The following is a 17,381-nucleotide window of genomic DNA, read 5'->3' on the forward strand; positions in this document are numbered from 1 at the left end:
AAAAAAAATATAAAAACTAAACATTTTACAATATAGGCTATACATATTTCGGTAACACTTTACAATAAGGTTCATTAGTTAAACATTAGTTAATGTATTATTAACTAACATGAACTAACCATGAGCAATACATTTGTTACTGTATTTACTAATCTTTATTAATGTTAGTTAAGGGAAATACAGTTATTCATTGTTTGTTCATGTTAGTTCACACTGCATTAACTAATGTTAACAAGATTTTAATAATTAATTAGTAAATGTTGAAATAAACATTAACAAAGATTAATAAATGCTGTATAAGTGCAGTTCATTATTAGTTCATGTTAACTAATGTTAACTAAAGAACCTTATTGTAAAGTGTTACCCATATTTCATATATACAAAAGTGACAGTAAAGAGATTTATTTTCTTTTGAACTTTCTATTCATCAAAGCATTGGAAATGCATGGATTTTAATTTAAAATATTTCAAGACATAAAATAGGTATTTTAAATTATGAATGTTTATCCTCATAACTTTACTATCTGAATAAACATTAATGATCTGTTAGCATTATAACAGAGCATTTAAACAGTTTTAATAACTTTAATTAATCAGTTACCAATATTTTATGAATGTGTTCCTGTAGATTACAATAAAACTTATCTCTGCTTGATAAACTTTGGAATAACAATATTCTTATAACTACACTATTAATTACCATTTCTTCAGGATGTTAAATGTAAAACTAGCTGCCTATCTTGGCTCAGGACACTTCTGGAAAAGAGATTAATTATCTTAATCTCAATGAGTTTCTTTCCTGGTTAAATAAATGAAATGTACACTGTGGGCAGTATGCATATTTTGTGCAATTAAGAAATCATTCTGTAAAAATGCTAAATAATTATTTCTAATACATGTTCAACACTCGCTGGTGAGAAAGCACAACTGCATAATTCATTTCATTGTTACATACTATGAAAAAGAAAAGTAGTAGGCAGCAAACTGTATGTCCTGCACATTTTGGATAATACTTGTATTTCATTCCAACAGAGCCAAAGACTTGTAATTCGATTTTAGAGTCATCACTGTCACTGGCCACTAGGGGTCACAAAACTGGTTACTTGGAACTCCTCTAATATTACCCCTCACATGATCAGCCTATTTTAAGCGTGGAAACTAGTCAGAACCAGATGTTGATAAACAAACAGACACAAGGCTAGGTTTTACATATAAAAATAGTTTATAAACCATGCAGGCAGGATATATATTCACCCACAACACACTCATTAAAACACCTCAATTAAAACAAACAAACAAAAAGAGATCCCAAAATGAAAGAAAAAAAATGAAAAAGATTATCCATTTGTTTTTTGAAGCTCAATTGTACACTAAAGTTTAGTCTGTGGTCTTACACTGGATATGTACACGTGGTTAACCCATAACCAAAATAAATACAGGATACTCGCATACATGTTTTTAAGATAATGATAAATAATATGTAACCTTCTCTTTAAAGGCAATAAGCACGAGGAAGCAAGCAGGGTATGTATTGGAAACTTTAAAGCTCTGTGTTGACAGATACCTCACTACAATCTGATGAGAGCTCTGGGAAAGGTTTGCTTCCTTCCGCTCCGTTTCCCAGAGTTTGGGCCCTTTTAGAAGCAGTGGATATTGTAGATGGGTGAGCGGTCTGTTAAAAACAACATACAAATATATTGCACACCTCTAGGCGAGAAAAGCAGTCTTTAATCTGGACACTTAAAATCTGAGGAGTGAACTGGAGCACCACTGCCAGAACTAAACGGCGCAGAATTATACAACGCAAGGCAGTGTGGTAAATAGGACATGTTTTTTTTACAGCCTCTTAGCGTCTATTTTTCAAGCCCTTTTTGTGCTGGTATGCAAGAATACAACAGACCTGAGTCCAGTTTGTAGCCTTGACACCCTGATAGCACTTTGTGCATTTGGCTGCAGCAACAGTCAGACTTGTGACACACGCACTCAAGTTGAGTCTCCTCATCCCTTTCTTGAAATCTTAAAGGACTGCCTAAAAGCTTTTCAATAAATACATCACTCACCTGTCATATAAACTGTGTAACATGACAATCTTTCCATAATGCACTTTAAAATATCTCACAATATCTCCTTTCGAAGAAACCCTTGACCTTTGTCTATTGTGCCATTCATGAAGCCATTATGGTTTTTGGCAGCTGTTTTATAAACAATCTCAAGGTCCTCATATTCAAAAATACAGCTCAAGGTGCCATACTGATAGTGGGTTTTAAAAAGTTACCATGGAGGTAGTGGAGCAGGGCTCTGTGGGCATAATCAAGCCCTCCATGAAAAGATCCAGCCACATATGTTTTATAGCATTAAAAAAATTAAATCAACTGGTTTGTTTGGACCAGGCACTGATGATATTCAGGCACACATAGCTCCCACTCTCTCTGTCTTTGTAATACTCTATATGTATGCTTTCAATAAATCCCCAACATCCCCCTCCCCATCCGTCTCAAGCTGTGGAATGAACTACGTGTGGTGGACCTCGTGGAACATCAGTTCACGTGGGATCTGCGTCTCTGGGCCGTACAGCTTTCCTGCCCGCCGCTCAAAGGCAGACACCATCTGCTTCACGACCTCGTCGAAGAAAACGGTGGCCAACTGAGAATGCAGGAGTGAGCGGAACTCAAAGGAAATCTAGGAACAGACAGAAGGAGGGAATCAACATTTGGTCTAAGTTTGATGAACTGATTCATAGACAGTTTTACTTTGACATTTAAGGGTTTAGTTCACTTCCAAGTCATCCAAGATGTTCATGTCTTAAGTCGAAAAGAAATTAATGTTTTTGAGAAAAAAATTCCAGGATTTTTCTCCATATAGTATACTTCAATGGGAGCCAGTGAGATAAGGGTCCAAACTGCAGTTTCAATTCATTACCAAAGGGCTCTACACAATCCCAGCCCTAAGGGTCTTATCTAGTGAAACCATCAGTCATTTTCTTAAAAAAAATTTAAATAAAAAAAATCTGATTTATGTACTTTCTAACCACAAATGCTTGTCTTGCATTAGCAACTTCACGCATAACAATCACGTTGGAAAGGTCACACACGGTTAGTTCTTTGTCTGCGTAATTCTGTTCAGAAAGGTAGGGTAGAGTGAAAAACTCCATCTCATTTTCTCCTCCAACTTCAAACTCATCGGACATTGTTGTTTTTGTACAGGACAATGTCTTTCTTTGCACGTTCACTTTTTAAACACTGGGTTGTATTTCCACCAACGTCACTACGTAATGCACAAAGTCAAGCTAGTGCAAGATCAGCATTTGTGGTTAGGTTTTTTTTTACAAAACGACCAATCATTTCGCTAGATAAGACACTTATTCCTCATCTGGGATTGTGTAGAGCCCTTTGAAGCTGCACTAAAACTGTAATTTGGACCTTCAACCCGCTGATCCTCATTGAAGTCCACTATATGGAGCAAAATCCTGGAAAGAGAAGCACATCTTGGATGACTAGGGGGTGAATACATTTTCATTCTGGATTGTTATTCTGGAAGTTAACTAATCCTTTTAAAAGCAAGGGTTCCGTATGTAAAACCCATAAACCTTTCAAGACAGACCTAACGTAAGCTCTAAGGTTGTTAAATGATGGTACAAGCTTGAAAGTCTGTGTGATGACTTATAAACAAAATGTTTAAACAGTCAAACTCCAGAAGCAAGGAAATTGATTGGTGCATGTCGTTTTAGCATTGCAGCGAAGTCGATGTTACCATTAAATCTTCCAAGCAGCGTGTTGTTGTAGTATAGCTGCTAGCATAATGAAGATAAAACTCTGATTAATTTACAGTATTCGCTTTTATAATTCATAAATTTTATGCTAGTGATTTCTAGGCTTTAAAAAATTACTAAGAATTCTCTGAAATATAAGAGGAGGTGAATGAGATTAACCCTCACTGGTTCTTAAGGAAGCTCTAATGTGCTTGCATGATGCGTGAGAAAAGCTGTTTACCATATTTAATGAAATCTCTAAAGGTTTCATTAAAAAATATTCGTTTTTCAAAAATGAAATGTTAGTCTTGGCAAGCACCCTTAAAGGAATAGTTTACCCAAAAATGAAAAAACTGTCATTAATTACTCACCCTCATGTCGTTCCAATCCCGTAAGACGTTTGTTCATCTTCAGAACACAAATTAAAATATTTTTCTTTAAGGATTCTATTAAGAGCTTTCTGACCCTGCATAGACAGCAATGTAACTGAAATGTTCAAATGCTCCAGAAAGGTAGTAAGGACATTGCCAAAACAGACCATGTTACGTCTGTGGTTCAACCGTAATGTTATGATGCTAGGAGAACACTTTTTGTGCGCAAAAAGAACAAAAATAATGACTTTAACAATTTCTTCTCTTCCACGTTTAGAAGAGTACCATGACGCATTCTCGTAGCTTCATAACATTACAGTTGAACCACTGATGTCACACGGACTACTTTAACAATGTCCTTACTACCTTTCTGGGCCTTGAACTTGTCAGTCACGTTGCTGTCTATGCAGGGACAGAAAGCCCTCAGATTTAATCAAAAATATCTTAATTTGTGTTCTGAAGATGAACGAAGGTCTTACGGTTTTGGAACGACATGAAGGCGAGTAATTAATGACAGAATTTTAATTTTTGGGTAAAATGAATCCCTTTATTTGAACTATCCTTTTAAATATACTTAATATTAATATTAAAGTTCAAACATGCAGTGCAGTCCAGCTTCACCTGAGACTGATGATAAACCAGATGGTGCTTGTTATACTCACAGAAAAGTCAAGGGTGCATGTACGGGGGTAACCAGGAAGACCAGGGCTGAAGCGCCACACCGTCTCCAGGTGATTGAAAAGCTTTCCATCGGAGCAAGATGCCTTAATATGCAAAAAAGAAATGCAGTTAAACATGACTTTCAGCTCATATACTAGATTAACAACATACGTATTATAAAGTACTGGTCTACCATAAGTCCAATAAACAGACCCACTATATCAAAAAAACTAATCGACGAACATACCTTGACCATATGAGGACGAACTGTAGTAACAAGGGAGGTGTAGTTTTCTACCACAGGAGAGAAGCCCACAGTCAGCTTGGCCTTGCAAAATCCTGAGCGGCGGAATACAACATCTGAACGCTTGCACCAAGGCACAAACAGCAGGTAGTCTTCTACTTTGGCCACAACCTCATACATTTCTTGCATTGAGTACCTTTGTGCCACAAAAAAAATACCTTAAATTACTTTAACAACAAACTGTTTCATTTTTGTTTTGAGAGACTTCTTAGGAGGGCAAGACCTTTCTATTCAAGTAAGTAGTTATTTAGCAGACATTTTAACTCAAAGTGACTTACAGTGTACTGAATACATTGGAGTAATCCAGGTTAAGTCCTCAAGGGCACAATGGTGATAGCTCATAAACTTTCAGATTACCAGCCCTAAGCTTTACTCATTACGCAACACCACAGACTCCACAGTTACAGTCTGAAAAGTGCAATGACCTTTTTTATTAATCTAACTTTGGAGTCATGGCAGCTTATAACATCACTGGAGGCTTTAAGTATATCTCATCAATGTACAGGTGTGACCCAAAAAAAACAAAAGGCTGTTGCTGTCACTTAAACATTGACATTCAGACTACCAATCAGATATCACGGCACTCTATATCAGCGTAGGACTGACTCACTGCTGAACGTCACTGCAGAATAGAATCAAGACAAAAGAAAGGTCAAACAGTGTTTGTTTACGGTCAGTTTTGTGTACACAGGGTCCAACAGAGGTAAACACAGACATATCTTAAGTTTCAAGGTCTCATTATAGAGCATTTTAAGACCTTCAAGTTAAAGATAACAGATAAGATAAAATATTTATAGAAACGACTCGTTCCTCGCTGTCTGCTTGTTAGCCACAATCCATCAAATACGATCTCTCCAAAAATGAGTGCTCGGTTCTCTTCCTGGTTATGCAAGGGGTTATTCAGTACATGCTTGTATCCAAAGCTACTGATGGTAAATGTATTCAAGGACTTATGTAGAGTAATGTAGAGCACAATGGGGATGACGCTCACTCTTTACAACCTTCTGGTTACCAACACTGTGCCTCTGGAAATCCACCTTCCGGTAGGATCAATTTCCCAACTAGTCTCAATCTAAACAACATGACCTATGACCACCTATTATCCACTCACTGACCGTCTCATGCATACCACACACAAACACTGCAATCATAGTCCAAAAATCATCAGTTTCAATCTGATTATCTGGCTTCTAAATAATTCTTGGTAGTCTGGGCTCATCATTCACCTAAAAATAAAGCTATGTTTACAAGGATGCTACAACAACCCTTTTGAGGAAAAACAACTCACTGGATTTGACAAAATCTCTAAATAATACTAACAAGAGTTTTGCTTGAAGTAATAAATGTTATGTATACACAAATAGAATAAAATAAATATCCACTACACAAGACAGTCGCAGTTGCAGTCTTACTCTTACAGACCTTTACTGTGTCAGAATATGCACACCTTCCGGGAAAACCTGGATAGCATAGTTCTCATAGTCTGAAGTGTGCAAGTGGACATTTTACTATTATATAAAGCTAAGGAAACAAATTAAATTGAATAAATTAAATCAATAAAATCCAATTTTACAAGAAATATAAATTAAAAAGGGGGAGAACTGTGAGCTTGGTGGTTCATTTCAAGTGTAAGTACTTGTTTAACAACACTCCAGTGAGTTTTTTTGGTTGTTGTTAGTATGTCATAGGTCAAATGAGTTTGTCCGGGAATGCATTTGTGCTATACACCTGCATACCTATAGAACATACTTCACAGACGATAGACAAGTTCAACAAATTCAGTATGCGCTGTATTAGCGCTGGAGCTAAATTCTACAGGACAGCTGATCTGGACTGAACCCTTTGCTCTAAAAGTTCAGGCTTCAGAAGCGGGTCCCAATTAACTAGCGATGACGCGTGTAACCGGTACAGATCTATACTCCAATAACCCCAGATACCTAGAAAGCTGACACCAGATATTATTCCCATGCCCTGTTACATAAACTACACTTGCAGGGACACTGAGGCTAAAGTTATCATGGGCCTCAATAAAAACTAAAAATAGCAACAGATCATGCACCACATTCAAATTGGTCGGGAACATACCCAATAATACGTCTTTCCGAGTACTCCTTTCTCTTGTTGAAGGACTCCGAGAAGTTGAAGAAGCTCCTGGCTGGAGCCACCACAGCACGACCTGACACAGCCCTGAAGAGGGGCGGCACCCTGGTCATCAAAATCCCACATGAAGACAGATATCTGTTGACAAAACAGGGAGAAAGTATGTCTTTCAGCACCAGCACAGACATTGTACAAGACTTTGTGTGTTTGTAATGATTAGTGTAATGATTTAGGCCCTATTTGCTTGTTGGATGTCTTAAAATAGCAGACGTCTCCTATGGGTCAGATAAGAGTGGAGAGAACCCATGAACCACACAGATAACAGTGTGAAATTAACAAGATTAGGACTCTTAATCAAGACAAAGCCTTTTATCCAAAGGATTGGAGAAAATTACACTTTGGCCTTAATCTAAAGCCAATATATATAAAAAAAAAAGACTAGACAACTGCAAAATTTCCAAGTTTCTATGGAGTTGTCCTTTGTAAGCCGCACACAAACATAGTGCAACCACTTCTTTTCATAATACAACTCTTTTGAGGCAGTTCAGTAAGAACTTCTCGAACCCTTCATTGAACAAACACACACATTGAACTGCAATTTTTCATGACTTTCAGTAATGTTGAAGCATGTTTTGTGCAATTAAGTTTGTGTTGGTGAAACTTAAAGTGTTTTAATGACTGGTTAATAAACTTTTATTTTATAAACTTTTAATTAATAAAACCTATGTAACCATGGACCACAAAACCAGTCTTAAGTAGCATGGGTATATCTGAAGCAATAGCCAAAAATACATTGTATGGGTCACAATTATAGATTTTTCTTTAATGCCAAAAATCAGTAAAGTTCATGTTCCATGAATATGTTTTATACATTTTCTACTGTAAATATATCAAAACTGAATTTTTGATTAGTAATATGCATTGCTTCATTTGGACAACTGTAAAGGCGATTTTCTCAGCATTTTGATTATTTTGATAAGTTTTATCTCAGCCAAATATTGTCATATCCTAACAAACCAAAAGATTTACCCTTATGACTGGTTTCGTGGGCCAGGGTCACATATATAAAACAGACTACTGTAAGATTTTGATATGCACATTCTCCAAACTTAAAGTATCCCTAAAATACAACTGAACAATTGTTAATAATTATATTATAATTCTTACAAAACACTCCATTAAAGATTTGAGCTGGCTAACGACAGCTGTCAACAACAGCTGAGTTAACAGAAACCTTTCTAAAATGCAAACAGCATGCGATAACAAGTACGTGTTGCCTAGACGCACTTGCACAGAATTTACATACAATGCTGTATATAACACCTTTGTGCAAATTTTATATGAGCAATAGGTAAATATTTAGGATTTAAGGCTTTGGTATTGTCTTCTTTGTTATGCACTGGCTAATTGAATTTACAAAGGCTCTGAATGACAAGCTTTTGAAATGCTAATAAGGAGTTTAAAAAGCCAACTGAGATGCAACCAGCCTTGCAAATTAAGACCACACAAGCAATCCACAATACAAGCTGTTGCACATTAGAACCTGTACTTTGATACACACAGTTCATTATTAACTACAAAACTTTATGGAGTGGTGCATTCATGCGGGAGGACCAGGGTCAAAGGAAATATAGGATAGGCATCCTATGACATGTTCACCTGCCCTCCATTTGTCAAGACACAAATCATAAGGAGAGCGTGATCACTGACCACCACAACCAAGTCAAGGGCAGTAGTAACAGCGAATCCTATTGAAAAGTGTCCGACGTGTGTTGGATCAATCACACAGACATTTCTGAAACGCAAGGGGATGAGGCTTCACTCTATAAATGGTACAATATCTACTCAATGGAAAGAGTGGCAGCCAAATTCATTCACGTCGACAGAAGTGCTGCCAAGAGCTGTCAAGCACGGCGTAACTGTGACAGCCGACGGTGACGGAACAGTCACCATCAGACACTTGACATGGCCTTACGCCAAGCAGTTATAGCATTTGGCTTGCCCAGCACTTGGTAGGGGTACACCACGTCCCTAGCCATAGATAATAAACGTCACAGCTTGGCTGGTGACATCACATATGCTGCAAACTCATACCTGCAAAGGTGTTTGGAAAGAATAGCTAATGAAATCATTTATACTATACACACTATATGCATATGTACATGATGGGTGCAAACAGTTTGTTTGCCATTTCTCTAATAAAAGCATTTGTTTGCATAGGATCTACAGCTGTCTTAAATAATCTGAATTAGCCCCAGCTGTATGTAGTTGACAAGCTTTTCTTTAAAAGTTAAAGTCTTACCCTTTGTTATTTCCCCTTAGGCATTTGATTGCATCTGAGTTTAAGCGATATTAAATAAATAAGCAAATAAATTTAAATTCTGCTCATAAAAAGTTATTTAAAAAAATAAGAAAAGCCTTTAACAGAAACACCTGGTCAATTACATAATATCTTAACCTTGCCACCGTCACTTATTATCTGGCAACCAGTAATGTGACTCCCTCCCACCCACTCTTGAAGTTAGTTTTTTTTTAAACATTTATTTGAGAGCGTCATAGGTTTTAATACATCGTTGGGTGATAAAACAAAGGCTTTATTGACCAAAAGTTGTCAAGTTGGCCTTAAATTCGCTCCACTTGTAAGAACGAAACTAACCGTCCAACTAGCGTAAGCAGTTCGCGAGTTACTTTTCACTAATCACTTCGATCTTCACATACGCGCACATAGACCGTGCGAAACATTAAACCGTCGTTAGTTACCTCACTCCATTCCTGCCCGGTGTTTCTCGACTGGCTGTGGACGGTAAGTTTCTGATACACTCCGCTACCGCTCTCCTCAAACACCGGGAGCCTCTCGCCATCTTCACTTCACCTCTCTTTCGCCTCCTCCCGTCGAGAACTCTTTTCCCGTCTCGAAGACCAGCCTTCTCCGGGACCCGCCCTAGAATCTAATTGGCTGAAGTTGTTTTTCTCGGCCTCTGATTGGTTCAGTCTTCTATCCGTCATACAGTGAGCCTACTGACGTAAGTGTTTTAATTGTGCAGAGGGTTTGCGTGCGCAGAATTGTCACGGGATGCGGGATTGGGTTGCCCAGGCTGTGCGACCTACAGTGCATAGTTAGTAAAGGTTACAGCTAAATTTGTTCGGGGACACAATGTAAAAGCATTAATAAGTTTGAAAAAGATAAAATACTTTACAAAAAAAATATTACTGATCTTAAGTGAATTAGGCTGCTTGTCATTACACAGAAATTGCTATATACGGTTAAGGTTGGAACACTTTTTCCAACAATGTATTTACCCAAATGAGTGGTCTCCCTCTTGTTGACAAACAAATGCTCCTTTGTGACCTCACCTTTGTTCAATTGGGAACAATCAGGAGGATACTGAAAAAATATATAAATGAGAGAGAGAGAGAGAGAGAGAGAGAGAGAGAGAGAGAGAGAGAGAGAGAGAGAGAGAGAGAGAGAGAGAGAGAGAGAGAGAGAGAGAGAGAGAGAGAGAGAGAGAGAGTTGAGTTTTAAACACACTTTATTAAACAAAAACACTACATGACATTACCTTAAATCACATATAAAAAACAACTCATTATTAAGTATAGAATACATACCAACATCACAACACCATTCAATCTCAAAAACATTGATTGCATTCATCATCTTGTAATAATTAAAATCAACGAGAATTCTTGATTTAAACATATTCTTAAAAACTGATACAATATGTTGCCCATTTCTCTGTTCTATTTCATTTCTTCTGGAAATATAAATTGCTAGTTTGGCCTGACCAACAATAAAATTCATTAATTGACATTTATATTTCTGTAGTCTACTATACTTAAAACCAAATATAAAACATTGTTTCGTAAAAGAAATCCCTAATAAAGAGAATAAAAATTCTAAGAGATCAAAGAGTGGAGAAAGTCTGCCACAATTCAAAAAACAATGAAATATTGTTTCTCTCTCTGAACAGAAAGGACAAATATCATTTACAGTGGGATTCAGTTTCGTCACAAAGGCATTTACAGCGATTGCACCATGCAGTATTCTCCACTGGAGATCACCTGCTCTTTTAGTCAAAGGTGGTTTGTAGAGTACTCTCCACTCTGGTTTTATTTCCTCTACCACTCCTAGTTTGTCTCTCCATACTGTGTCAATTCTGTTTTTTAATGTATGTTTATTTATTACTTTCACAACACATTTGTATAAGGTCTTTCCTTTAACTGTACACCAATCAACATTTTCATTTGTATTCAAACACAACAGAGGACTATTATGTGAGGATTCTTCAAGATCAGGTGTACCTCTGATGTCTGGGAAGAGATCATTAGCATCAGGGACAATATCACCCATACTGTAACTCTCAAGTAGAGCTTTTTCCTTGAAGTTTAAAACCCCATCCAGTTTGTTCAGAAAACTACTAACAACTCTCACTGATCTTATGCCCAGATGTATAGCAACAGTTCCTGCATCTTTTAGTCCAGGTCCGGCTTTTTCAACAATGTCTTTCAATTGCATAAGTTTCTTTGACACAAGCAAGTTTTTTAGCCCTGGAAGGTCAACTCCTGACACATCAAGGCGACTTCCAAACACCACCGGCTCCTCAAGCAACCAAAAAAGAGATGTGGCTGACTCTGTCCATTTATGTTTAAAAAGTCTCCACACTTTAAAAAGACTTTTATAAAATGAAGGTAGTCTAGACAAATCCAGGAGAGTATAGTCCATCAGAAACAGTGCAGCATGAAGTCCCATTCCGTTCACCCCAGATAAAATGGTTTGTGCTAATGGTCTCCATACTAGCTTTTGGGGACCCATCAGCAGTCGCTGAATGAATTGTAACCTAAAAGTCGCTCCTCTGCTGACCAGATTCACCAAACCTTGACCTCCTTCATCCTTTGGCAGGAAAAGCACACTTTGAGGAGTCCAGTGCAAATTGTCCCAGAAAAAATTGACCATTTCTGCTTGAAGTTTTGGTAACAGTCCCAGAGGCGGATCGACACAAGCAAGTTTATGCCATAAAGAGGAACCCACCAAATTGTTGATTATGAGCGTACGACCTCGATAAGACAGTTTGGGAAGTAGCCAATTCCATTTCTGCAAACGTCCTTTGATTTTTTCTAACATACAATCCCAATTTTTTGTACCAAAGTCATCATTCCCTAGAAAAATGCCAAGATATTTAAACCCGTCTTTCTTCCAAATTAAACCTCCAGGCAAACTGGGAGGACTCCTATCCCAATCGCCCATTAAAAGGGCCTCACTTTTTCCCCAGTTAACTTTTGCAGAAGAAATTTTTTTAAAACTGTCAACAATAATCTTCAATTTTTCAATATCATCAGCACCAGAAACAAAAACGACTACATCATCTGCATAGGCAGAAAGGTGCAACGTGACATTACAGTATGGTATAGTAAAACCACACAATTCATTTCTTAATTTATGAAGCAGAGGTTCAATAGCCAGGGAATATAACATGCCTGACATGGCACATCCCTGTCTCACTCCCCTCTGAATCCTAAACGGAGCACTCAAACCACCATTGACTTTGAGAACACTCTCAATGTCACAATACATGGCCTCAATCATATTTATAAAAGTTGGACTAAAACCAAAAGCTTCTAAAACCTCTCTCAAATATGCATGTTCTACACGGTCAAAGGCTTTTTCTTGGTCTAACGAAATTAGACCGCCATTTACACCAAATAGCCTTGCAACCTCCAAAACATCTCTGACCAATGAGATGTTATCTAAGATTGACCTATTGGGTATGCAATAATTCTGATCGGAATGTATTACTTGACTCAGAACTTGACTTAACCTTGTAGCTAGAGCCTTTGATAATATTTTGTAGTCTGCACATAAAAGAGATATCGGTCTCCAATTGCTTATGTTTTGGAGATCTCCCTTCTTGGGCAAAAGGGTAATAACAGCTCTTCTACAGCTTAACGGTAACAATCCTCTATTCAAACTATCATTAAAAACTAAAAAGAAATCTTCTCCAATCACTGGCCATAAAATTTTATAAAAATCAACAGGAATCCCGTCAATACCAGGAGTCTTTCCATTTTCCATTCTCATCATAGCGGTATATAATTCATTTTGTGACAAAGTTTGTTCCAGCATACTATTAGACTCTTCATCAATCTTTGGGAGATCATTAAGAAAAGTAAAATCATTATCTTCTCTTTGAGGCAATTCACATTTATATAAGTTTGAATAGAATCCAACAGCATGTTTGCGTATCTCGCTAGGCTCAGTAAGCTCTTTCCCTGTGTCCGAGCGTAATGAATGAATGATACGACTTTGGCCATTTTTTCTTTCTAAATTGAAAAAAAATTTAGATGGTGCATCCATTTGTGAGATGCTTTGAAAACGTGAACGTGTTAACGCCCCTTGAGCTTTGATACCCAACAAATCTGCAAGCATTTCCTTTTTGGATTTACTGCTTTCAAAACAAACACCATCACTTGTAGAAGCTGTTATATTTAAAAGTTCTATAATTTCATTTTCTAAAATCTTCATTGACTGGGCCATATCTTTAGTGACATTAAGAGTGTACTCTTGACATAATTGTTTAATGTGAACCTTTCCACAATCCCACCATTGTTGTAAGGAAATATAAAACTCTTTTTGTTTCTTGAAATTTTCCCAAAACAAATAAAATATTTCAATAAACTTTTTATCATTTAAAAGGGATGTATTAAAATGCCAGTAAGCACTCTTTAAATGACCAGAATTAATAAAAATATTACAAATAACAGAACAGTGATCGGAAAAACCTACAGGAATTATTTTACATTCTCTGGCAAGATTTACTTGATGATTAGACACATAAAACCTATCTAGTCTTGCCATAGAAATAATCTTATCTCTACTATGTGCCCAAGTATATTGCCTATTCTTGTGATGCACATTCCTCCAAACATCACATAAGTCAAATGTTTTTAACAATTGCACAAGCGCTTTTTGTGAGGCGATATGTGGCTCTAAATGATTTCTGTCTAGTTTATCATTTTCAGTACAGTTAAAATCTCCACCGAGAACAAACAGTTCTTCTGGGTTTAGGTCTTTCATAACAACACTGATTGTATCAAAAAAAGCAATTCTTTCAGCCCCTTTCGTGGGGGCATAAATATTTAAAAAAGTCATTGTAGTGTTTTCAAAATTAGCTTTAACTTTTAAAAAGCGGCCTTTAACTATTTCTTCTATTTCACAAGAAATTGGCAGGGATTTCTTTGAAAACAGAATAGCTACTCCTCCACTATTGGAAGACATATGACTCAAACAAATTTCTCCATCCCATTCTTTTTTCCAGTCTACCTCATTATTCAAGTCACTATGTGATTCCTGAACAAAAGTGACATCAATATGTTTTTGTTTAATGAATTCAAACAAACACATTCTCTTCTGACCGTCTCTGGCACCATTTAAATTGAGAGTTCCAATTTTAAAATCTCTCATAAAAAATGATGTTTTAAAAAGACATAGATAATTAAAGGAAACAGTCAGCAAGGCAAAGACTTCTACCAGTAAGAAGAAATTACACCATATCTTGTTTTTCATCAATAAGATTTTGCTTTCTAAGTTTACTCACAATTTTCCTAAGACGGAAAACTTCTTTGTCTGCAAAAGCACCTTCTTTCATTAGAATTTTTGCATCATTAATGAAAGTTGAGCGATCAGGGAAGTAATCTTCAACCTGAACCCCAGGTAAACCTTTAGTTTCTTTCAAAAATTTGCTAATGTCCTCAACTTTATAAACTGTGGTCTGATTATCATTCTCATTTTGCGATGAAAGATAAGAACAATTAGAATCTGAAGAATCACTGTCATTCTCTGGGACTAAACTTTCAGTCTCATTTGTGTCTTTCTTGGTTTGTTTAAAGATTTTGGTCTGTTGGACTTTTTTCCTTTTATTTGGAACTTTGAAGATTGACTCTGTTTCCACCTCCAATTCTCCAACAACACCCTCACTGACCTGTTTACCAGTAGTTGTCGTTTTATCTGTGTTAATGTCACTGCTCAATTTAACAGTGTCAAAGATCATAAGATCAGGAACAGAGAAACGACCTGCAGTAACCTCAGCCATAGTGGGTTTATTCCCAACTGACCCACCAGAACCTGACGCAACAGCAGCCACAACATCTTCTGTAACAGACACAACTTCAGAAGGGTTACTCTGAGTGTTAGTCTGTACAGTAGCATTTTCATCCATTTTTTCAGGACAATCACGTATCAGATGATTAATTTTTCCACAGCCAAAGCATTTCATTGTACTTTCAGATGTTGCATAAACTGTATAGTTAAAGTCTTCAACTTTAACATTAAAGGACAGGTTCAGCTCTTCAGCATTGTTTTTCAAGATCATATAGACCTGTCTCCGAAATGACACTACATGTTTCAACAAGGGTGACTTACAACTAAAAGCAATTTTCCTAATGGGAGAAACAATCTTACCAAAGGAAGACAATTCTTTAGCAATACTTGCATCAGAAACAAAAGGAGGAACATTCGACACAACAATCTTTCTAGAAGGGCTACTTAGTGGCAGAACATGCGTAAATGCATCATTAATCACGACTCCCGTTTGAACAAGCTCATTAGCTTTTTCGATCGCGTTTAAAAATAAAACAACCGCGTTGTTCATTTTAGATGCAGAAACAATAGCGTTGTACCCAACTACATCGCCAACCGCTAAAGCACATTCCTCCACACTGAATTTACACAAAATCTTAATCCCATGACGCCGAGTTAGACCATCACTACTCGCAACACCTGAAGCAGCCATGCTTCCCGGCAACAAAAACGCCGGGAGCAGACTTCCACAACTTTCTCTAAAAGAAACTACTCCTCATACACAAAATAACACACACAAAAAACCTTAAACAAACAAACAAACAAACACAAAAAAGTTAGAAAACACACTCAGGTGTCACTCACCACACACTCCCCACACTCGCTCAGCAAACGCCCGCACATGCGCACTCACAGAGACAGAGACAGAGAGAGAGAGAGAGAGAGAGAGAGAGAGAGAGAGAGAGAGAGAGAGAGAGAGAGAGAGAGAGAGAGAGGGAGAGGGAGAGGGAGAGGGGAAGTCATTGTTTTCTTCAGGTCTAACAACAATATGGTCAAGTAAATGCTTGGCATTCGCTCTTTTATTCAGTTTTTCAGAAGTATTGCTTTCCAATTACTCCACAAAGTTTTCTGTGGTAATGGATGACATTCTTTATGTAACCATAATCAGTGTTACTTTTAAAACTAATGCATTACAATATTGAAAAGTAATATGTTATTTAGTTACTTTTTATCGAAAGTAATGCTTTATGTTACTTTTTCAAATCTGTGCAGGTTACCTTTAAAAGCAATGCATTACAATATGGTGTTACCCCCTAAAAAGTAGCTAATTATGTTATTAAGTTACTTTTTATGGAAAGTAATGCATTACATTACTTTTTAAATCTGTGAAGATTACATTTAAAAGTAATGCATCACGTTACTCCCTAGAACTAACTAATTATGTTATTAAGTTACTTTTTTGTATAGTAATGCATTACGTTGCAATGTGCAGGGCTTGTTTGTTTTTAAAAGAAAAAGTTCCACTTTTGGCAAACATAAAAACCCTTTACACCAAAAGTGAAATGAACGTACAGTACCTCCGGCTGAAGGAAAAGTAAATTCACGTTTGTATAGTAGAATACAGGAGAAGAAAATTCAACATTCTACAATTTAAAAAAATTAAGCACAAATGTTGGTTTACCTAAAGTAATTTCTGCGTATTGGTATGGTTGCCTCACACAAAAATAAAAACATCAAATGCAAACTCAGAATATGATGCAAACCTGCAATAATTAATGGTAAATAACACAAATATCCTTTATGTATTTAATCCCATTTTATGAACTAATGTCTTCGCTGCTGACCTTTGTTGATCTAATAGAGACAAATGAATCTATTCCAGAACAGTAACATCATGTTTACACAGTGCACATACATACTCCTGATTTTTCTCAGCATGGCAACAGGAGAGCTGTAGTCAATACCATGGTCAATACATGGGAAAACAAAGTAACTGGCATTACTTATTTTAAAAAAGGTAACTCTGATATATTTTTGAATAAATTAAAAAGTAATGTGATATTTTACTAGTTACTTGATAAACGTTACTTAATCAGATTACTTATGTGTTACACCCAACACTGG

General features: G+C 36.7%; 1 protein-coding gene across 1 annotated transcript; it reads right to left on the bottom strand.

Moving 5' to 3' along the window:
* Window positions 1-1,199: 1,199 nt before the first annotated feature.
* coq10b (coenzyme Q10B) lies at window positions 1,200-16,154 on the bottom strand. The gene is made up of 7 exons (XM_073845543.1): window positions 16,122-16,154; window positions 10,484-10,568; window positions 9,944-10,287; window positions 7,169-7,321; window positions 5,027-5,219; window positions 4,782-4,883; window positions 1,200-2,679 (listed from the first exon to the last, which is right to left on the bottom strand). Exons 3-7 carry the CDS (start codon window positions 10,042-10,044, stop codon window positions 2,512-2,514), a joined length of 717 nt encoding a protein of 238 aa, XP_073701644.1. The 5' UTR covers window positions 10,045-10,287; window positions 10,484-10,568; window positions 16,122-16,154; the 3' UTR covers window positions 1,200-2,511.
* Between the last annotated feature and the right edge of the window lie 1,227 nt (window positions 16,155-17,381).

This window comes from Garra rufa, chromosome 8, assembly GCF_049309525.1.
Source record: "Garra rufa chromosome 8, GarRuf1.0, whole genome shotgun sequence".
Classification (NCBI taxonomy): Eukaryota; Metazoa; Chordata; class Actinopteri; order Cypriniformes; family Cyprinidae; genus Garra; species Garra rufa.

Coding starts and splice junctions, on each gene's coding strand:
- coq10b (XM_073845543.1), bottom strand. CDS start 10,044: ATGGCGAGAGGCTCCCGGTGTTTGAGGAGAGCGGTAGCGGAGTGTATC. Junction 4,884..5,026: donor TTCGTCCTCATATGGTCAAG/GTATGTTCGTCG, acceptor TTGCATATTAAG/GCATCTTGCTCCGATGGAAA. Junction 2,680..4,781: donor CATGCACCCTTGACTTTTCT/GTGAGTATAACA, acceptor GTCTGTTCCTAG/ATTTCCTTTGAGTTCCGCTC.